The 22,114-nt window shown below is 29.5% G+C and overlaps 3 protein-coding genes across 3 annotated transcripts; all 3 read left to right on the forward strand.

Annotated features, from left to right (window-relative positions):
• The first annotated feature begins 1,330 nt into the window (after positions 1-1,330).
• Tsp_05192 (putative CD82 antigen) lies at positions 1,331-6,214 on the forward strand. Its single transcript, XM_003369734.1, has 8 exons — positions 1,331-1,419; positions 4,169-4,391; positions 4,505-4,720; positions 5,339-5,413; positions 5,482-5,580; positions 5,647-5,730; positions 5,955-6,038; positions 6,098-6,214. The coding sequence occupies exons 1-8, from the start codon at positions 1,331-1,333 to the stop codon at positions 6,212-6,214; spliced, it is 987 nt and encodes a 328-aa protein (XP_003369782.1).
• A 2,680-nt stretch (positions 6,215-8,894) lies between these two features.
• On the forward strand, positions 8,895-10,201 carry Tsp_05193 (forkhead box protein K1). The gene is made up of 5 exons (XM_003369735.1): positions 8,895-8,940; positions 9,101-9,129; positions 9,231-9,322; positions 9,504-9,531; positions 9,701-10,201. Exons 1-5 carry the CDS (start codon positions 8,895-8,897, stop codon positions 10,199-10,201), a joined length of 696 nt encoding a protein of 231 aa, XP_003369783.1.
• A 5,787-nt stretch (positions 10,202-15,988) lies between these two features.
• On the forward strand, positions 15,989-20,768 carry Tsp_05194 (putative fork head domain protein). Its single transcript, XM_003369736.1, has 13 exons — positions 15,989-16,041; positions 16,486-16,506; positions 16,973-17,191; positions 17,278-17,510; positions 17,636-17,780; positions 17,811-17,832; positions 17,939-18,168; positions 18,317-18,585; positions 18,652-18,948; positions 19,041-19,127; positions 19,354-19,557; positions 19,606-19,716; positions 19,831-20,768. Exons 1-13 carry the CDS (start codon positions 15,989-15,991, stop codon positions 20,766-20,768), a joined length of 2,829 nt encoding a protein of 942 aa, XP_003369784.1.
• Positions 20,769-22,114: the final 1,346 nt, after the last annotated feature.

A 22,114-nucleotide genomic window follows, 5' to 3' on the forward strand; every position in this document is an offset into this window, starting at 1 on the left:
GCTTTATATATTGTTTTAATCGAAATGGAATTATCTTAACTATCCAAAGTAAACAGTGAACTCTTTGTTCTGAAATTAACGAAATCATTTTCGTGGTACTAATTACACATTACATGAAGAATATAAAGTGGAGTAATTTTACGTGCAAGAATATGCATTCTTTTTTCATTTTGAAAGCATCTTTTCAAAGCTGTTTGATAAGAATAACTTTTGAAATTGCAGAACAACAATAAAATCGCACAAATTGCGTTATAGGTCTATTAAAAGTGAAAAGAATGCTTGTTAGAATGCTTCAAGGAAATGACAACTGCTGTTTGACTAGATAATTAATTTGTTTAAGCAAAGCAGAATGTTGGCTTTCTATACTGCGACAATTGGCAAATTGATAAGTAACATCATTGTATGAAATACACTGCTAAAAATGGACTCGTTCAAATTTATTAAATGTAAAAAAAGTTCCAATTAATAAACTTGCCGAAAGAAATGAAGTTCTACATGATTTATTCAAATTCATAAATTAAGAAAATACGATAAACTTTTCATATAAGTAAATTTTAATGAAATTTTGAAAAAGAAAGAAAGAAAATATTATCCAAATAAAAATAAGCAAAATGAATCATTTATAAAAAAACAAAGAAGTTATATATTTTTTTATTAACAGAATTATGCAAACATTGCGAACAAAATGTTGCCAATGTTCAGTTAGATTTTTACTGCAATGTGTCAAGACTATATGAAAGCAAGTGGTGATAACAAATTAAAGTAAATGTTAGTCAAATATTACTTTTTGTTTTGATTTCAGTTACTTCAATTTTTAAGCCAATCACATTACAACGATGCTAATTGAAAAGTTAAATAAAAATGTATAAATCATTTTCAACATTTTCTTAAAAATGATTTATCATAGACTAAAAGCTGCTAATGTAATTTTTATGAAATTTAAATAATAATTTGGAAAACAAAAACCATTGATTCCACAGTTTAAAGTGTAAATTATAATGTAAACAAATGTACACGGTAATAGAATGCATATGTTTGAATATTAATTGAAATATTCAGAAGGGCCATTGATGTTGATGACTGCACATTCACTTCCTTTATTGTTATTCATACTTCCGACATATTAACGTTCGTTATGAAGTTTTTTTTTCTTTCTTCTTAAAACTGAAAACTCGTTCATCATTTTGCTTGGTTAGTGTAAGAAATAATCCGATTTGAAACGTGCTTTATTTTTTTTGATATTCAATCATTTGTAACAATTATTACAGATAATATTGAATTTCTGAAAGAAAAAAAAGAAGAAATTACCGAAAATATACCGATCGCTGACATGAATCAACAAAGACGTGGTACAATTGCGACGGTCAGAAGTTTGGAAAAACGCCAAAGCATTAATTCATCACGAAGATGCAGTTCTAGGTAAATAAATTAAATAAAATATATGCACAATTTCCTATTCATTCATTCATTCAACAAAATTAAAATTTTCATCCTCTATCTTTATTAAACATTTTCAAATTGTAGTATTTTCTTTTTATTATTTACTCAATTTTTTGTTTTTCATAACGTTTTTTTTAATTTTATAATTTTTTTTCTAAAATAAAAATCATTTTTAAATGTAACAAAGTTGATGTTGTACATTTGCAAAAATTGATAACCATAGCAATGAAATACTGTTATTAATTAATCGTTGAACTTTGATAGGCTATAGGTATAGCTCAGTTCAGTGATTTTCTAAAACGTTGCAGATATGTAAAATAAAAATGTGAAAAGCAAGAAATATGAAAAATTTGTTGAAATCAAATCAGCAAAATGTTGAAATGTTATTCAGTTGCTGCTAATGTTTTATTGTATTTTTATTCATGTACATTTTTGTAATAATAATTTCAAAAATAGCAATTCAAATTTGGCTCTTCTAAGTAATAAATTATAGATAATTATACATGTCGATCAGCTAGCTATTATGCACCTGTTAGAATCTGCTATAGTAATGTAGCTGATATATTTTAAAGGAAGTTGGATGTGAAATTTAAAAAGTTATATGTTAAATGAACTGACAGCTAAAAATAATTTGTTTACGTTTCAAATTTTTTAACAAACTGATACTTATTCAATAAATATCGATGATTTTTTCAACTGATATTAATAAGTAAAGCATTTTTCAGTGTTTATTATTTTAGCATCGCGCATCTATAAATATATTTTGATTGCTTTTAAAAAATAAAAAACAATTTTTACGTTATTTTCGTTTTAATAATTTTGATCATTTTGCACTGCACTAACTCGGTTCTTATTGAATTAATTTAATTCAAAGTATAATGTAAACTGTACTTTAAATAATTAAAATTTCTTTTTCTCCTGTTATCTGAAAAAAATGTTCTTTTACTAAAATGAAATAAACAGATGAATATTAGAATAAAATAGAAAACTGAATGAAAATTATTATAAATTAGAAATCAGAACTGCCATTGGGAAAACAAATTTCATTTAGGAATATTCATTATAATTTGTATTATACTAAATTTATAAATAAAAATAAATTCTAATTGCTTAAAATATTTTGTGAAAAAGCTATTCACTTCATTAAAGTTTAACTACGTTATAAATTTTATAATTTATGTTTATTCAAATGAATTTTATGAATTAGGATATTTTTATGAATGACTTTATTTAAATATTTCGACATCAATGATCAATATTCACTATTGTTTTTAAGAGAAAAAAGCTTCATGAAATGTAGTTGATTAATTCGAGAGTAAATTTCTCAAGAGTAATATGGTAGGCTTTTTTTTGCTATGACAATCTCTGTGTTGCTATGACAATATATGCTGCTATGGCACTCTGTGTTACCATGGCAATTGTAGTCAACAATAAAATTTGTAGTATGGGTATTATGTAAAAATAAAAGATAGCATAGCCATGATAAACAACATAGCAAGATTATATGAAGTTATTTTTATCGTGTGAGTTTCTAGTTTCAAAGTGAAGTTGCTCCAAAAATATTAATTCAGAAGAACAGTACTATTTAAAAATAACAGGCAGCTTTTTCAAATAAAAAATGGGTTCTTTTTACTTATAAAAATAATTTAATTTACTTAAGTAAGGATAAAGAGCATTAAATGACAATGCTAAACTGCTGTTTTATGCTTTGTTATATTACAAAACTTCCTGTAAGTATGATACATACCATTAATCTTGAACATCATTTACTATGACCTTTTGTCCAGTCAAATAAACAGTATTTACTGTAACTGTTAAATAAACTGTAACCGTAAATTTATCTTCCTGTTCGATTCTTTTTTAAGGTTAATGATCTTGAAATTTTCATAGAATAAATTTGAACAGCACAATTTATGCAACTGTTTTATTTAATTTTTGGAATCAAAATCATACAAGTTCATGAGCAAGTGAAATTTCCGTTAGCGCTTGTATGAAAACAGTTTGGAAAGATTTTTTGTGATGCAGTAAGAAGCTTGAAATACTTTTTGAACCTCATACGGTGTGCTTGACTGGATCTTCTTAAGCTTCTGTTACTGATGTAAGTTTTAGAATTTCGAAAAAATTTATATATGTATATATTTTTAAACTACTTCTGAGATTTAATGTTATTTCGAAATCTACTGATTGTGATACGTTTTAATAATATATTTTTGATTGCATGAAATTTGATCTTATTTGTGGTTGATATCTTGTGGCATCTGTTTATATTGATAAATATATTTGTTGAATCAAATTGAATATGGGAAATATATTTAAATTTGTGTTTGTTGGAAAATACGTTATGGGCTATGTAGTGAAAGAATTTTTTTCTTGTTGGTTGGTTCAGAATGTTAGATTTTTTCATATTTTGCGCTTTGTGTGCACGTATATGAGATAGTATAAAATTGATGTATGATTAAATGTTTATTTGATATGAAATTGTGTTGATAAATAATTATTAAAGGTTTGTTTAAAATTTGTTACTTTTATGAGTTGGTTTTTATTTCACCATATGGCACAGTTTTATCAATTGAAAGTGTTATGGAAAGCTGTTAAAAAATGTCCTTAATCACCTACGTATTAATCATTGTTGAGAATTTAGTAACTTGAAATTAATTGTCGGAGATTGCTTTTAAGATATTTTTTTTCCGTGTTGATTAATTGCATAATTGGTGATGTACAATTTTAGACGATTATCCAGCATGCAAAGAAACAGGTCAGCTTCGTACACTCCGAATGCTCAGTTTGCGTTGAAACGACGACCTATAGCGGACGTTAGAGCGTTGCCTACAAAGTTGAATTTGACTGATCCAGAAGCGCTTTCTCAACCTGCACACACTAAATTCATGACTCAAACAAATCGAACTGCCTTGATCAAATATTGCATTTTTGCGTTCAATCTTATTTTCATTGTAAGTATTTGAAATTTATGTGGGGTGGGAGTTTATTTTGTTTATTTTTTAAATAAAACAAATTGTCCATATACTTTTATTGTTATATTGCTTGTATATAACTTTTGCTATAGATTGTTGGATTTGGCCTTGTTTGTCTTGGTGTTTTTCTTAAAGCTGACGAGAGATTCCGTGATTTTCTCAGCGAAAAATACCGCAATGTTGCCGTCCAATATGATGTTCTCTACATCGGTGCCTACTTGTTGATTGTAATTGGTTTTCTAATGATAATTGTTAGCTTTTTTGGATGTTGTGGTTCAATACGACTTCACCGTTGCTTGCTGATTTCAGTAAGTATAAATGTCGTTTTAGAATTTACATTTTCTTTCTGAAAACTGCATTATTTTTTTTGCATTTTGGACACTTAACTTCATTCATAAGCTTCAGTTGTAATTAGGATGCATGATATGATTAAATTCAAACATTAGTTATATATTTTGTCTTATATTGTTGCTCAAAACCGTTTTCTCATTGATCAATAATAAATTCTTCGCGATATTTATGCAATTTAACGCCAGCATAAATAATCTGTGTTAAAAGTATCAACAACTTTTTAAAGTTTAATTTTAAACTTGTTTAATGTCTAAAAATGGTGGTGGTCAAATTATTGAAAATTGTTCAATTGAATAACTAGTTGAAGCGTGAAATGATTTATGGTTTACGCGTGTGTTTGTTTTTTTCTTGTTATTTTCAATTTTAAGGGTGTTATAATATATTGAATGAGCATGTCCGACGTTTGCATAAGTTGTGTTTCTGTACGATTTTCATTTAATCTTGGAAGTAAAATTTTTTTATATAGCTTTCATATTGTTTTCTTTCTTATAATTGGTGTATAAATATATTGAATCTCAAACAATTTCTATTTTTCAACAAGTATAAAATAGATTTTTATTGTTGCATATTTTTAGTATTTCATCTGTTTGGCCGTGCTATTTGTTACTCAGCTTTCTGTTGGTACTGTTCTATATATTAAAAGAGATTCGGTAAGAATGAATGAATGAATACGGTAAGAATATTAATAATTTTAAAATATCGAACAATTGATGTTTAGATTGAAAATGAGCTTGGCGAAACCCTTGATTATATGGTGAGTAAGTATTATCAAGGACCATCCATTGTCCAAGAAGCGTTGGAAGCATTGCACAAAGCGGTAATTTATTGGCCAAGATGTGTTATGTTATGTTCCATGTTAAATTGATTTTACTTGTAAATATAGTTTCGTTGCTGCGGCAGCTCAGGTTGTAGTGACTTTGATCAGCTGAATTTGCGAAGACCTCGAAGCTGTGATGCAGAATGTGAAGTGAGCTTTGATTTTTGTTTATTTCTGTATTATTCCGTACATACACATAATTTTACTGACGAAAATGAGAAAAACAACGTCAGATTTTACATTTATTTATATATAGGTTTTTTTATTTATAATTGAATCTGCTAAAGGCAGTTTTACAACGCATATTATATTTAAATAAATTTTTATAAAGAAGATTGTAATCACGTGTTTGAATGTTTGAAATTTGATTTTAGGGCTGTCGATTACGGATGTTTCGAGCACTTCGAGATTCATTTACTGTTTTAAGTGTTGTGTTTGCTTTTGTTCTGCTAGCCGAGGTATAAATTGGTATTATTGGAACAATGTTTATGATATTAATGAATTGTTTGTTTCATAGATTTTTGGCATGATCTTAGCGATGTATTTAGCATGCGTTACTGTACCCGAAAGAGCACCACCATCTCGTTCGAGCAGCAAGAGAAGAATTGAACACAAAATGTTGTCACATAAATAAAATATCACTGCAGACTAATTTTTAGTAGCTTTTCGCTTGTTTTTCTTTAAAAATCAAAACTCATTTTACTGTTCATTCGAAATATTGTTATTCATATTTTAATATACGATGCAGATCTGAACAGTTGGATTGTGTTTTCTTTCTCTTTGCTTTAGCTCAGCTTCGGCCGCGGTGCTTTTCTTTTCTGCTTTCTCTACTCTCACCTAGCGATGCTCAACCCTAATCTACTATCATTACAACATTTCCCTAACCAAAAGCAGTTTGATGTTTACTTATTATTATTATTATTTACTTACCGTATTTATTGTGCTTGTTATTAGGTTTTTATTTTTAACATCCGGTTTTCGCCTTGACGTTGACTTTGTGTGAGCAGAGTACAAATTTTGAAAATTTACATAAATTAAGTTCTTATTATTTTTCTGCCAAACTGTTATGTGATTCAATAATGTTCCACTTCCTGCCAGCATTTTTCCACAACAGTATTATGAAATAAAAGATGTTTTTAGCAGTTTTTTTATATTAACAATTTTAATGAAAAGCACTTATTTATTTGAATAGAATTTGGTTTTACACTCGCCATTCTTCATCATTTCAACACATCACATGAACATAATTTTGTCATGCATAATGATCCTGTCAAGTATCAAGTGCACACTCTCTTTCGAGTAATTATTAGTGAAAGAATTTTGATTGGGCTGAAAATGCATATTGGCGCTATTCTTTTTGCTCTTTGAAATGTGATCAATTTTTTCATAACTGACGCATAAATCAAAGCGTCCGTGTTGGAAAATTGAATCAACGTTGCGTCAAATATTGCAGAAGTAATAAAATTTCTTAAGTTGAAAAAGAAGAAAAACTCACTATTTTTATGCTCAAGTTGATCATAAACAAAAGTGATAAATTTTTCAAATTTGCTTTAACGTTTTTCAAAAGTTATTTTTAAATCTCTTTCAAAGTACAAAGAAAGATGAAATAAAACTTTTAAAAACAAGTAAATATTTTTTCAATTTTTATTTCAATAATTTAAGGAAAACTTTTATATAACAAAATAAAATGGTGATAATAAATGAATTGCATGCATGAACAGACTGTGTAATTGTGAGAAATAATTTTATTTTCACGTTCAATAATTCCGAATTATTATTATTTTTTTTATTATTGGAATTTTCATCATTATTAGAGTGGACAAAGTCGTTGCATGTGCTTAAAACACTGCAGTGAACTGTTGCAATGAATCAAAATATTTTTTTATTTATTGAAAATTGAAGATTAATAAAGCATTAATATAATTGTATTCATTATGCACATTTGTTTTCAAATTTCAAGTTACAAAAGATGTGCTGCTGAATAAGAAATATTTATACAACAACAATATGTAAAAATCATCTTCAATAACTATCAACTACATATAGAGAATATGAAAAGCGTGCTATGTTGAAAACCAAGTTTTGAATTTGAACCAAGTTGAAAAATAAATTTATCTCGTATTTTTAGGTGCATCCTTTTTTAAAAAAAAATTTCATCAAACTGCTGCTTAGCCAAAAATGATAGATTCTAATTTTGAAAATGCGTTTTTTAGTATATATTTTTTCTGTTCCTTTAATTTTGATGTGAATTTCGCTGGTTGAGCTTATATTCATTTATATTAAAATAATGAATTTACTTTGAATTGAAATTTCACTTTTTTAATCAAGAAATAAAAATTTCACTAGCAGATTCTGTACTTTTTGAATATTGTAATTTTGACAGTAACACAGCGACGAAAATCAGGTTTGACTTTATTATGATCGATTGCCTTTTTTGTCAGCAATTTTCAATTTCTTTTGGTCATTAATTATTTATCAAAAATTTTGTATGATAATGCATCAAAGTGACTTTTGTGTTAAACTCAGATCAGATTAAAAAACAGAATAAAATTTTAAATTAATCAATGTCTTTTACGGATATACAGAAAATTTTGAATTTAATGTACAAAAGTGTATTTTCTGTTTTCAACTTGAAATATTTTATATTTTCTATAATTATTCACTGTACCATTTCTGAATTAGTACAATTTGCACAACTTTTTATCATTCGCATGCAACTGATTTGTGGGCAAACTGGAATTTCTGCCGAATTTGCCTGTTTATCCGTAGTTGCAATTTATTCATTGTTCGCTTCAGTTGTTGATTTGAAAGTTTATGGACTATTTTCTGAGGACTGGTGAAATTTTTGTTTTCGAATATTTTAGTAAAATGTTTTATTTTATTACTATTAAAAATTGCAATAGATAAAATTACGAATGATAAAGTTATGAAGTTCGAAGTGATTACGTATATGTACAAAGATTGTTATAAAATCGAAAAGGGAAAAATACTGCTCATGATCGTCGAATGAGTACATTTTACAACTGTTACAGATCGTTGTTTATTTGTATTTTCAAAAGTAACGACAAGTTGTATCTCTTTGTGAAGCATGGAAACAAACGATCAGGTAGAAAATGTAAATTTTGAATTTTGAAAAAAAATACGTGAAAAACATGAAATCAAATACTGATGCTGAGAAGTTGCTTAGTTGGTGACTTTTTTATTATTTTATTTCAGTTAGTTATGTATTTTATTAGATTTATTGGAAGTTGGAAAAGAGAAATTCACCAATGCATGGTCTTCATCAAACGACCAATAAAATTTGAAATAAAGGAATGAAGCGAGCAGCCAATGAATTGCAACCTCGGCAAAATAGGAGGAGTTTGCAGAAATTCAGACAAAATTAATATTCGTTGGCAAAAAAATTGAAACGATGCAAAGTTTACGTGATAAATAAATAAATAAATAAATACGCTTAGATGAATTTGAAAATGAAATGAACATTTTGTTGCCGTTTTGCAAAATTTGAATAAGAATTGAGAAATTCTATGCGCTGATATTGGTTGGACCGTTTGAAAAATGACACATGTGAAAATATGATCACTGAGAGATTTGTTTAAAAAAGGAATTTCAACTTGAAAATTGAAAATACTGTACTTACTGTGGTATAGATTGTTTGTGCTCCAGTGCGGCGATTGGCAGTAGGTGTTGACGTTGTTTTGAATACCCGGTGTGGTCGGTCACTGTGTTTTGACGGATCAAAGTGGAATAGTAATTAGTTAGTTAGTTAGTGTTAATAATTTTTGTCGATACATTTTGTTTTGTTTTGTTTTTTTGTTACCAGTTTTGCATGAATGACAAATTATTATTTTTTATGTATGAAAATAGTTGAAACAAGGAGCACCGTTTTTCATTATATATATATATGTATGTATTTTTTTCAGAACGTCTAGACGTCGAATAGACTGGAAGGTTGGTTTGTGGTGATCGATGAGTGTTAGTCTTGTTGGTTGGTACTTTTACGTTCACTTTGTAGATGGAATCTTTTGATTAAAAAAATTCCAGTTTTTGTCACTGTTGTTATTTTAATTTATATATTATTATTATTATTATTATTGCCTTGTTTTATTGTGTTTTGTAGACTGTTGTTGGAGTGAATATTGCCGAGCAGGCGATGTTTGCCGAGCGACCTACGGCGGCTATCAGTTTTGCTGCTACAACAGAGTCGCGGGCGAAATTTCAAGATCACCCTCACTGCGATGCTTCTTTGCGCACATTTGTACCTGTCGGTTTGGAAAAAAATGATCACATGCCCTGGCATCCGGATTCTGTTTTACAAAATTGCACCGATCACTTTCTGATATCGAACGGTGTCCTGGCACGTCTAGATTATGAAAATGTTTCCTACATGATTCGCAAGAGATCCGTAGTGGTTGGTCGGCAAAGTCAGAACAATCCGCCGGATATTGGCCTGCAAGCCGACGGCATCAGTGCATCTTATGTATCAAGAGTGCATCTGCAGTTGCAGCTTGGTGACGATTTCTGCTGGTATCTGGTCTGTTTTGGCAAAAATGGAATTTTTCTCAATTCCACTTTGATTCCGAATCACATCACCAATTCAACACTTATACCCGATGAGTAAGTGTTACGTTACCTACATTATATTCTCTGTATATTTTTTTATTTTCAACAAACTCAAATGCAAGTTTTCTTGAAACGAAAATGTTCTCAATCCAGTCAATATGTATATATATATATATTCTAACATGAGCAGAACAGAGGGCAAAAAGCTTTATCAGATGCTTTGATAAAGGTTGCAGCAAATTTGAATTGTGCGTGCAAATGGTATTTTCTCTTTTTAAACTGTAAAATTCACGCGTTCTGTTTGTTGGTGATTGGTGAAGGAGTTGAAATTTATACCCTGCACATAAGTTAGTTGGTCAAGTTGTATGTCTGTATAAGAATTAATTGACGCTTCCAATCTGAATAGCTAGTTAGCTAATTGTATAATATAGACAGTGCTTTTTGTTCACCTGCACATTGAAATAATAATAATATATCGATTAGGAATCCAGTATGCTGGTGGTGTTCATTTTACGAATTGCTTTTGCACAATTTAATTATTTATTTCAAATATTAAAAACTTTTTTCACACAACACACAAATAAAGTGAAAAAAGAGGTGAATTGATTAATTGTTAGATTGATTGTCTTTTTTTTTATTATGATTTATAATGTGCAGTGTCAGATGAATTTCTTTGTTTCTTTTGAATTTTTTTCTCAATTCTTAGACACACGTAGATATTTCGATTCGTCACAGTGAAAGTGTAAGGGAAATTTATAAATAAATTATCATATCAAATGATTGATCAGTTGTAAAATTTTTCAACATTGAACAACTTTTTGTATTGATTGTTGATGAAACAGTTGTGCATCTTATGAAAAATAATTACCTGTACACTTACTTTTGTATACGTATGTTTTTGTTCTTTACGGTCAGCAGAAATGAATCAGCATAGAAAAACAATTGTTGTTGTTGTCGTGTTCCAAAAAAAGAACTGTAAAATTTATATTATTGAATTATCAATTATGAATGTTTTTAAATATTAAACAAATAATTTGAGGAAAAAGTTTAAAAAAAACAACTTTATTAAGTGTACAAAGTTTCTGAATCACTTTTCTGAAATATGTTTTGATTGTTTATATATTAAAAAAAAAATATATATATATAATTATAACAATTGGATAATGAATATAATTGAAATAATAATCAATCAATCATTTGACGACTGATATAAATTTCCTGTCTTTTTATGAGAAACAATTTTAATTTTTCTTCAATTAGTTTTGTTTTGTTCATCATCTCACACACGCACACATTTTATTAATATTAATCTTGTTCTTCGCAAAAAATTAAACAAAAAAAAAGATTGAAAAATAGATGTGAAATAATAATTAAAAAATGTTACATTTCTAAAGTGAAATACGCATGATGATGACGACGATGATGGCATTTGTGAAAAAAAATTTACCACGTTCATTAAAACAACGTTTATTCGGTAGTAATGTTTTTTTTGTTTGTTTGTTTAAAAATAAATTTTTGCCAATCTGTTAAAATTTCGGTTGTTGAATTGAAGTTTTTTGTTTACATATTTTTGAATAGTTGTCGTTAAAGTTGCCGTTTATGCACTTACGTGTATTTTTTTCTGATTGTTGTTAGCACAACATCTTTTTTTTATTACTCAAGATTTTTGTTGACATTTTTGATTTGTTTGGAAAGTATTAACAACAAGAAAAAATCATATTAGTAAATGATAATTTTGATTTTTCTTAATTCAAAGTTAATGTTTAATGTTTGATGGTGAATAGAAGTGAAAAGTAATGTCCAATCACCACCATTGATATTTGAATCTGCAATGTGGGTAAATTTTTTTAATAGCATTGTTGTTGTTGTTGTTGTTGTTAATTATCATTTCCACGTGCAGAAAAGAATTCTTTGCAATTGTTATTTTATTATTATTATTTTTTTTTTGCACCAAACATGTTAGCACCTGAGGGGCAGGTAAAATACGTCACTTGATTATAAATGATTGAACTAGATTTTCATATTCAACTACTGCCGTCGTGATGGAGACACACACCTATATGCCTGGCTGCCTGGCTGCCTGCCTGGCTGCCTGCTTCATCAGATTGTTTCTTCTATTGCATCTTTTTCATTTTTGTTCAAATTTTTCTTTCTTTTTTTAATGTGTTTCAAATCGATTTGCATAATTAAATTTTACATTTATATGTTTATTTAAATTTATAAAAAGTTTTTCTTGAAGAAAACAAAACAAAACATCTTGTCTGCTGCCGATTCGACGATTTTACATCACCACTGAAGTTGGCAAAAGTATGTTTATTGTTGTTGTCTGTTTGTTTATTTCAACAGTTGTTGCAATGTTTGCAGTAGATTTATTTGCCGATCAGTCGAGCAACAGACAGGCTTTTTTCAATCTTCTTATATTTTCAATTCTATCAAAAGTTGCTTGTTTTTGTTGTTGTCATTTTATAAATTTAAATAGTTCATTAATGTTTTATATTATTAGTCATGCATTAGTGGATTTTTGATTATTTCACTTTACAACTTTTGCAGTGATCGATTATTTCGAAAGCAATCTCATGATGAATGGATAAAATTCTAAAAAAGAAAAATATCTTGAGGTATTTTTCATCCAGCGAAAGCTGAAAAATGGGTGGAGTTTATTATTTAATTTTATTGATGCATTGTGGAAAAAATTTTCACAGAATAATAATTCATATCACCAGTTAGTTAGTCAGTTGGTTAATTGTGATTTAGATGTTTGAAAGTTTCTTTGACGATTTTATGATAACTGGTTGCATAAAGTTAACCTACGCATAATCGCGTATGCACAGATCGATTTTATTTTGAAAATGGAATGTCTGGAACTCATGTTAAGGCAGTTTTTGACAAATTGCCATTTTACTAGCTTTACGTGTGTGTAATATTTACTTGGACGAATTTTGTTTATTCTACAAGAGATAAATGTTTGGATAGATTGTTTTGATTTGATAATTTTGGATACTTTGAAATACAGTAATTTTATATATGTTCAAGTACCCACCCATCTATCTGTATATATGTATATATTTATGTATGTAGTAATTCGATTAGTTATGCATCCCTAGCTGCATGTAGGTTGTTTCATTATGAAATTTCATCAATTGCAAATAAAAGAACGAAGAATACACAGATGCAGAAAGAACTAGAGAGAGAGAAATTGAAATTGTTAATTGATGAATTGTATAGAGAAAAACAAGGATTACATTACGCTTGAATTGAATTCCATTAATTACTGTGCAGTTGTGTTTGAGTTTTCATTGATTTCGTTGAATTTATTTGTTTAACGAAAACTGACTTAACACGAAAATGGCATTTTGAATGGTGTTTTCCAAAGTCGAAATATAGCCGCTTATTAGAAGCGAGTCCGATTTAGTTGGAAATTTATTAGAAATTTTCGAGAAAGAAAAAGTTTTATTAAAATAAAATACTACGTAGAAAAATTTTTAATTCTAAAATTATCCTGCATTGCTGTTTCATTACTTTTTCTTATTTCAGACTTTCATTTGCGTGTCATGTGTATTTGTATTCATATTTTGTGTGTACATTTTTGCGTGTCCATTGCTGCATTCACTGAAATTACAATATTTCAGTCGTGGTTGCTTTATCATCATTGCTAAACATAGTATTTCCTAATATTGACAACGAGTACTTTATTCGAATTTATTATTTTAAATTTTATAAAAATTTCCATTTCTTTCTTTCCTTCCTTTTTTTTAATTTTATTAATACAATTTCATTCGTTGTCTGTAAAATTCGCCTTGGATAACAGCATTCCGGATAGTTGTATGTGTGGTATTGTCGCATTAGTTAGTCAGTCATAGTGAAATTTTATCAGTGATGGCAATAAATTGTTTCTTCTTTTTCCAGATTAAGCAATGTTGTTGTTGTTTTATATCGGTGATGGTAGTGAATATTTTAAATTTGCAATTCTTTCGATCAATAATGCACGTAATTTTGCGTTGCCGACGTTCATTCACGGTACTTGCATTTGTGAAAATTAAATTTTTGTTAAATTGCAATAAAGACAGAATACTTTTCTTTCTTTTTTGCTGTAGCCACACAAAACACTCACACAACTTTGCAGAAGAAAAATAAAATGAACCAGTGATAATTGATGGCCCTTCCTCCCTTTTTTTTATTAAAAATTCAACGAAACAGAATTATTGACATTTTTCTCTTTCTCATAATTTTTTTAGTCTTAACACATACCGTTATGAACAGCGCTTTTAGGTAGTAAAATGTTGTTTTCGTGATTGAAAAATTACGATGCAAGAGTTGATTTTTTCTTTCTTTCATTTCAACACACTACGTTCGTCGTCATTGAGTGAACTGTTTTTTGTTTGATTTTCAGGTTTGATTGTTTGTTTTTAGTAAAAGTTTATTTTTCACCATTTAGATATGACATATTATTATTATTTATTTTTCTTTTTTATTACTTTTACTGTGTGAATGATATTGCATTTTGCGAAAGTTGTTGTAAATCTTTGTTTTTTTTTTCGCTTTTGCAGTTTTTGAAATGTTATATAATACAGATTATTTTGTAATAATTGTGTTTTGTTGGTAATTGAATCCGAATGAAATTTGTACTTTCATCTTTTGATAATTCTGTTTACTGAAAAACAGTGTAACGCATGAATGCTGCTCAGCTATTTTATCAGTAAGCGTTTTGATTAGCGAAAGCGTGGTTATTGCTTGAACGTTTGTATAGCTGTAGATCGCTCGATCTGTGGCATTTATATTATTCATATTTTTTTTCTCTTTGAATGTTTTCTTTTTATCTTTTTTATTTGTGCAGTTTAAAGCAATTCTTCTTATACGATATTTGAAAATAAGGCAGTGGTTGAATTTTTTTTTTATTAACAACTAATTTATTGTTCGACTTCTTTTTATATTTAATTAGTTAAATGAAATGAGTAGATTTATTGAATTTTTAAAAAATAAATTTGAATTTTCTGAAGAAAGCTTTTGAAAGTAACAATTCTCAAGTTTTGTTTATATAATTTGCATTTTTTTTGTTACAGTAGGCAGGCAGTACATGTGTAATTTATATTTTGTTAGCAGTGTGTAGTGGGGTATGATTTTATTTGGAATTATTTTGAAAATGAAATTATTCAGATGAATGAAATTGGTGATGAATTTTATTAATAATAATTTCTCCGTTGCATAGAAATTGTTTCAACCATACTGTTTCTTACTGTATTAATTTTTCAATATATCATGATTTTTATATTTTTAAAAACCTAATTCATTAGCATTATTGATTTATTTTAATATATTTTATCAGTGCTGGGTTTGTTTTAGGACAATTCAAAAATGCATTCACAAGTTTCAAGAGGTATTTTTCTTATAATGGCTAAAGTAGAGAAGGAAAAAATAACTTGAAAAAATGACTAGGCTTTAATTGTGTGTATCTGTGAGGAAGGGGTTTATAATAATAATAATTATTATTATTATCATAATCGATGTTTGTTTTGAATATGTGTTTCGCATAAACAAACGAAAACTTCGGTTTCAGTTGTACACATGACATACGTCTGTTGCAATAGTTGCTGTTGTGTAGTTGATGAAGTTGTACGATGTGCGGTTTTTATTAACAGTGATAAATTATAATAGTAACTCAGTAATGCTGGTTATAGTTGTTGTGATTATTGTGCAGAAACCAGTTTTATTATTATTTTTTTTATTTCTCATTGCTGCTATTGTAATAACAGTCGGCAAATACGCCAATGGGTTGTAAAGATTAATGTTGTCTGAAAAACTGTGTACAGTAATAATAGTTTACAATGACGATTTCTTGTGTTTACTGATGTGCCATCAACCGGAACCGTCTACTGTTGAACATGTCCAGTTTGATGTGAGGTTTACTGTATTGAAATGGAAGACGCGAATTTTATCAACAACAATTTTTCTTTGTTTTATTTGGTCCAACAAAACATTGCAAACAAGATACTCTTGATTTAAAAATGGTTGAAAAATACATTTTCTAAACAGACAAAGCAAAATGGCCAACAATATATATATATATATTGAAAGGAAGCCTTTTTTGAAAATATATTTTGTATTTTCTTTTGCTGTTGTCGCGTTGTTTCGTTTTTTCTTTAAAATATTTCCATATTTCGTGTTTGCAACAGAAGTTGATTTCGCGATTTTTGTGTGTTCATCATCAAAAATTGATTCTTCTACGTTGGTCTTCTATTTTTATTAATAATGAAAAATTTTGTATTTCGTTTCTTTTTTCTTTTGATAATTTTTATTTCATGCATAAATGAAATTTTCTTAACTGTTTTTCGTGAAAATTTTCAGTTGGTTCATCAATTGCGAAAGGTGATTTTTATGCATTTTCTCTTTTCTTGCATCTTATGTTCAAGGTTTAACGAAAAATGATGAAACTTGCTTCAAAACTAAAACTCTTGCCTATAAAAAATACAAATTTTATTTGTTTATCAAAAAAGTGTTATTATTAATTTTTTTTCATTCAGTCGTAAGTTTGTCGTTGATACTATTTTGAAAAAAAAACGATAATACTGTTGTGCTGTTGGATTGATTATTCTTTGTCTAGATTTCTATTAATATTTCTTGCTTTGACATTTTGATGAATTATTTGGCGTTTATTGAAAAAAATTTTCCAATATTTTTCATGTATGTATGTATGTAGATACGTACGTATGTGTACATTTGTGTTAAATTTGCTCTTTTGATTATTTAAAAGTTAAAGTTGATATCAAATAACATGCTTGTAGTTGAGTTCCTGTGATTTTTGATTTTCATACGAGAATAATTTGTTGTTAAGATGTACACTTCGGTTTCCCAGTACGCGTATTCGTTTGCATTTTCGAAGCTTGATTAGAAAGCCAAGCTTGGTGGAAGAAGCGGAACAGTCGATTGTCAAAAGAGCCGTTTTGGTTGCTCCTCCGCTCGAGGACAGTTCTGCATCCTTGTCATCCATGTCCACTGCATCGGCAGAAAGTATGAACAAAACATATACCGAAGACAAAACGTCAAGAAGCGGGTTATTGCCGCAGATGATGAAGTAATTAATTATGCATATGTGTAGGAATATGAATATGAATATAAATATGGATGCGTGTATTTGAGTAGTGCGGATGAGCAGATGTCTGAATCGCCAGCATCTGCAGCATCGGTTTGCAGTGACAGTAATGAAAATGCACTGGTGATAGTTGAGGATAATAATCAAAATGAAGAATTTTCTGCTGCTGCTGCTGCTGCTGTTCGACAACAAGCGGAATTCACATCCAACACTGGCTCATCGTCAGGTGCTGATCGTGTCGGTGTTATTTACTTAACGACGGCGAACTCTTCAGCCGATGGTAATAATGTGATGATAATATTAATTATGTTTTATTATTATTATTTGTTCGTTTGTCTGTTTTGCCATTTCAGCTTTGATGAACAGCGCGGTTGATCTAATTAATTTTTTAATGACTTTTTTAAGATAATAGTAAGAAAACGGGTAATTGTTTAGCTGATACTGCTGCGTCGTCGTCTTTCGTAAAGCCGCCGTACAGTTATGCCCAGTTGATTGTCCAAGCGATAGCGAGCACATCGGAAAGACAGATGACATTGAGCGGCATTTATGCGTATATAATAAAAAATTATCCCTATTACAGAACATGCGACAAAAGTTGGCAAGTAAGTAATTTGAAAAGTTATGAAAAAAATATATATATATATTGATTTTTTATTCTAAATGTAAATTATATTTTGATTTCGATTTCGTTTTCATTTATAAACACAGAATTCCATTCGTCATAATTTGTCGTTGAATCGATATTTTATCAAAATACCCCGTTCACAAGATGAACCTGGCAAAGGAAACTTCTGGGGATTGGACTCTTTATCCGAAGCGAAACTTGTTCAGTTTGCGTTTCGTCAACGAAGGTCTCGTCGGCTGTCCGCCTTAGGTGGCGTTGATCAGAAAGTTGATTTGAAAAAGAAAAAACAATCAAGCAAGGCTACTGTAATAAAGTAAGTCCATTCTTACTGTATTTATTTTGAGGGTTTTTTTTTTGTTTTTCATCGATAATTTGATCAAATTGATCAGTCTATTCATTTGTATTAATATTTATTTTAAACGAGATTATTTTTTTTCTTCTTTTTTTGAATATATTGACAGGGAACCTGTTGACAATGTCATCACATCATCACTGAGTCATGATGAAACAGCAACAGTAAGGTCGAAGAAAGAAGATAATGTCGTTCTGCCCGAAGTGTCAGTAATTTCCAGTAGTAACAGTGGTGGTGGCACTGGAACAGCCATGATAAATCAGATGGTAAACAAATGCGATGCAGTGTCGATAAAATCAAATGAACTTTCGCCTCCAACTGCCGAAGCGCGCATCATTCGAGCGTTGAAATTTGTACCACTTGAAGCAGACAAGCTGGGTATTGTAAATATTCCCCCCCCCATATTTGTTTATTTCGATATGGTAATAATGTGTTGAAAAATAGGTGGTTTGGGTCAGATAGTTTTTACACGTCCATCGACGACAGCAGTACTTTGCCGTGGTAATGTTGAATTAGCAGTCCCTGAATGCACCAATGATCATGTGCTACTGGGCAGTCGTCCACTTTGTTGCACAAATGAAATTTCTGCAATGCCGGGTTTATTATCATCATCATCATTATCTGCAGATTCAATGAATAACACCCACAACAACGACTGTAATAATGAAAAACGTCGATTTGATTCAACCGATTTGGGACGATTTGCTAGTCAAAGTGCTCCTTCGTCACCGAAACGTCAAGGTAATTGACATTCATGATTGAAAGAAATATTTCAAAAAGAATTTTGTTCTCTCTCTATATATATATATGTAAAAATTTGTATTATTTTGCAGTTTTTGCTGTTCCTGCAAGCATACCGGCATCAGGTAACAACAGTCCTCGTCGAGGTAGTGGCCAATTATGCTGCTTTCATAAAATCAGTTGATTTTTATTGTAATAAAATTATTTTTTGAATAACACATCTCTGAGAAGGAAGAAATTGGCAAATAAATTGTTAATATTTATTTTGAGATGAATTGAGAAATAAATACTTTTATTTTAAGGAAAAACAATGATGAATTTATAATAAATAAGAATAATTATTTCTAGTAATTATTATTGTTTCATTGTATTTTTATGGGTTATTTATTTATTTAATTATTTTAGTACATCGTTATTCCGGAGGTACATTCAGTATTACCGAATCGGACGGTCGTCAACGTCTTCGATTATGCCCGAGTCCTCCGTCTTATGTTTCGGTTAGCACGCCGGAGACTTCGGCTTTGAAAGCTTTGATTGAACAATCCCGTTATCGCCGAAGCGGCGAAACTAAATTCCAAGCGAATACTGCCTACGATATTACAACTTCTAGTAATTATTATTATTGTTGTTGTTATTTACTTAATTTATTTGTTGCAGCAGGGGTATCATCATCATCATCATCGTTGACTGCATCTCAAAGTAAAAGTAAAAGCAAAAGAAATGCAACCAATTCTTTGGAAAAAGTTGCACCTGATTTAACAACAAAAGGTATATTTTTTTACAACGTGTATTATGGAGTGACAGATATTTTTCTTCAAAGTTAATTTTCTGTGAAATGTTTGAATTTTATTTTATTTTATTTTTTATTTATATTTTTAATAGATGTATCCTTTCGTCCTAACATTACACCCCGTATGAACAATATTGCCACTCAAACTGTACCTGTAACAGTTTCTGCATTTGATCCGTCATCTACTTCTTGCAATCATAACAACAGTAGTAACAATACAACTGCTATTACTGCTACTGTTGCTACTACTACTACTACTACTGCTACTACTACTACTACTACTACTAATAATAATAATAATAATAATAATAATGATAATCAAGCTTCAAACATTGTAAATAGAAGTGCTGGCATTTCGGTGATGAATAATCCAATTTCACAGCATTTAACAACAAATGGGCAAGTTCCGTTCAACGGTTCATTTGTTCCATTTATCGACAGTCGACATTTGACTCATTTAGCGGCTCATTCGTTGATGAATACAACATCTCAAGCATCGACCGGTTTCAATCCGTTGAATCTCTGGTATCCAGCACGAACACTTGGCATCAATAATAACTGTACGTCTAATAATCAAGGAGTAACAGCCACCGTTGGCAGCTTTTTGCCTTTTCCTAATATTGCTGTTTTGGAAAAAAACACTTGCAATAGTACCACTGTTGCCGTTTCAAGTACTTCTTCTTCTGCTGTTACTGCTGCTACTGCTACTAATACCACTACTGTTACTACTACTGCTACTGCTGATACTAATAGGAATAATAATGCTGCTAATGCAAATGATAATAATAATAATGATGATGGTAGTGTCTCCGATGATGTTGCTGTCAATTCTGGGAATCTTCAGTCAAAATTTACACTACGCGATGTGATGCTTGGTGATGAGGAAAATCCAATTGCAACAGCCGCTTCTTACGCGTCCAGTTTGTCACGATTTGTCCACATTGATCAGTTGCAGTGCAGTTTGAAGCAAAAATCTGAAGAAATTTCTTCAAATGTGATCTGCTTTGCAAAGCGGGTATCCAATGATTGACTGTGAATGAAGACTGACTAGTATTTCATGCATCTGCATTTTATTTATATTGACTGTATCTATATACATACATACATTATATATATATATATATATATATATATATAAGTATTATTTACATTTTATTTTCTGTTTTGGTGTTTTGTATTTTATTCTTCTTTTCTGCTGTAGTTATTATTCATAGTTTGGGAACAATTTTTTTCTTGCTCTATAGTTAATATTATAATTATTATTATTATTTGCGTTGAACTTTTTTTCCTTTCTGTAGTCATTTTTCTGTTTGTATATTCTACCTAGATATCAACTTATCTACCTATCAGTTTACCTATCTATCTACCTATTCAACTAAAAATATTTTTATTCACCTATCTACCTACCTACCTACCTGGCTTCGTATTCCATTTATTTAAGAAATTTATTTTTTATTTCTATTCGACTCGGTATATTTCGACGCAAGTCATTTACTACTATTGGCTGAACATATGTCCTGGCGGTATGTAAAACTCGTGTTTATCACCACCACTACCACTGCATTTGTATGGCATTCATTTTGTTTGCTGTACTGTGTGTTTGTGTGTGTGTGTGTAGTAATTGATGCAAACTTTTGGACGGGACAACACGTGGATAGATAAAGTGAAGAAGAAAAAACGTATTTTTTATATATTTGAAAATTTTAATACGTTCCTTAAATATTTATTCTGTCTGTCATGCGCAGTGCATCATTTTTCTGGACTTGTCACATTTTGTTCTTCTCCACATGAAAAAATGCTTGTATTGTGTTGTTGTTTGTAGTCGGTGATTTTTCGTTCATTAACGTTTTACCACGGCATTGTTCTAAATTTGAATATACGAAAATTCATATGCTGCAAGGCACGAGGAGACCAATTCTTCTTTTTCACCGCAGCAATAAGTTTCCTTTCTCCCTTACTTCTTCTACATTTACTTTTTAATAAACAAGAATATTTTAATTCTTTTGTAATTATTGCCAGAAGTCTATTTCTTTTATTTAATAAAAGTTGTTTTGTTCTTCAGTTGATTACAGCCCAGAAAAATCGTGTTATTTTTGCACGTTTATCTGCTATTGAAGATTTATTTATTCAAATTTTCTTCTGTTCTAGTGTGTGAACAGTTGTTAGTGATCACTTCCACTTTTTCTTCTTTATTTTTTTTTGGTTTTTTTCTACATATTCTTTTTTTCAATATTCATTATTTGTTTGTGTTTGGATCTGCTACTTTTGATTATTTTTTTATTTATAGTTGTTTTTGTATTTTTTTTTCATTTTTTAAATTTTATTCGGCACTAATCTATTGTGCGGATGGATGTACATTGTCGGTGTTGCTGTTGC

The sequence above is a fragment of the Trichinella spiralis genome (genome assembly GCF_000181795.1).
Source record: "Trichinella spiralis strain ISS 195 chromosome Unknown Scfld1557, whole genome shotgun sequence".
NCBI classification, from domain to species: Eukaryota; Metazoa; Nematoda; class Enoplea; order Trichinellida; family Trichinellidae; genus Trichinella; species Trichinella spiralis.

Bases quoted from the DNA above. Each gene is read 5' to 3' on its own strand.
- Tsp_05192 (XM_003369734.1), top strand. From the start codon at position 1,331: ATGAATCAACAAAGACGTGGTACAATTGCGACGGTCAGAAGTTTGGAA. The intron at 5,581-5,646 runs GTAATTTATTGG...TTGTAAATATAG, and splicing joins TGGAAGCATTGCACAAAGCG to TTTCGTTGCTGCGGCAGCTC. The intron at 6,039-6,097 runs GTATAAATTGGT...TTTGTTTCATAG, and splicing joins CTTTTGTTCTGCTAGCCGAG to ATTTTTGGCATGATCTTAGC.
- Tsp_05193 (XM_003369735.1), top strand. From the start codon at position 8,895: ATGAAGCGAGCAGCCAATGAATTGCAACCTCGGCAAAATAGGAGGA. The intron at 8,941-9,100 runs GTTTGCAGAAAT...ATAAGAATTGAG, and splicing joins ACCTCGGCAAAATAGGAGGA to AAATTCTATGCGCTGATATT. The intron at 9,130-9,230 runs GTTTGAAAAATG...ACTGTGGTATAG, and splicing joins GCGCTGATATTGGTTGGACC to ATTGTTTGTGCTCCAGTGCG.
- Tsp_05194 (XM_003369736.1), top strand. From the start codon at position 15,989: ATGTGCCATCAACCGGAACCGTCTACTGTTGAACATGTCCAGTTTGAT. The intron at 17,781-17,810 runs GTATATAATAAA...TCCCTATTACAG, and splicing joins ACATTGAGCGGCATTTATGC to AACATGCGACAAAAGTTGGC. The intron at 19,717-19,830 runs GTATATTTTTTT...TATTTTTAATAG, and splicing joins ACCTGATTTAACAACAAAAG to ATGTATCCTTTCGTCCTAAC.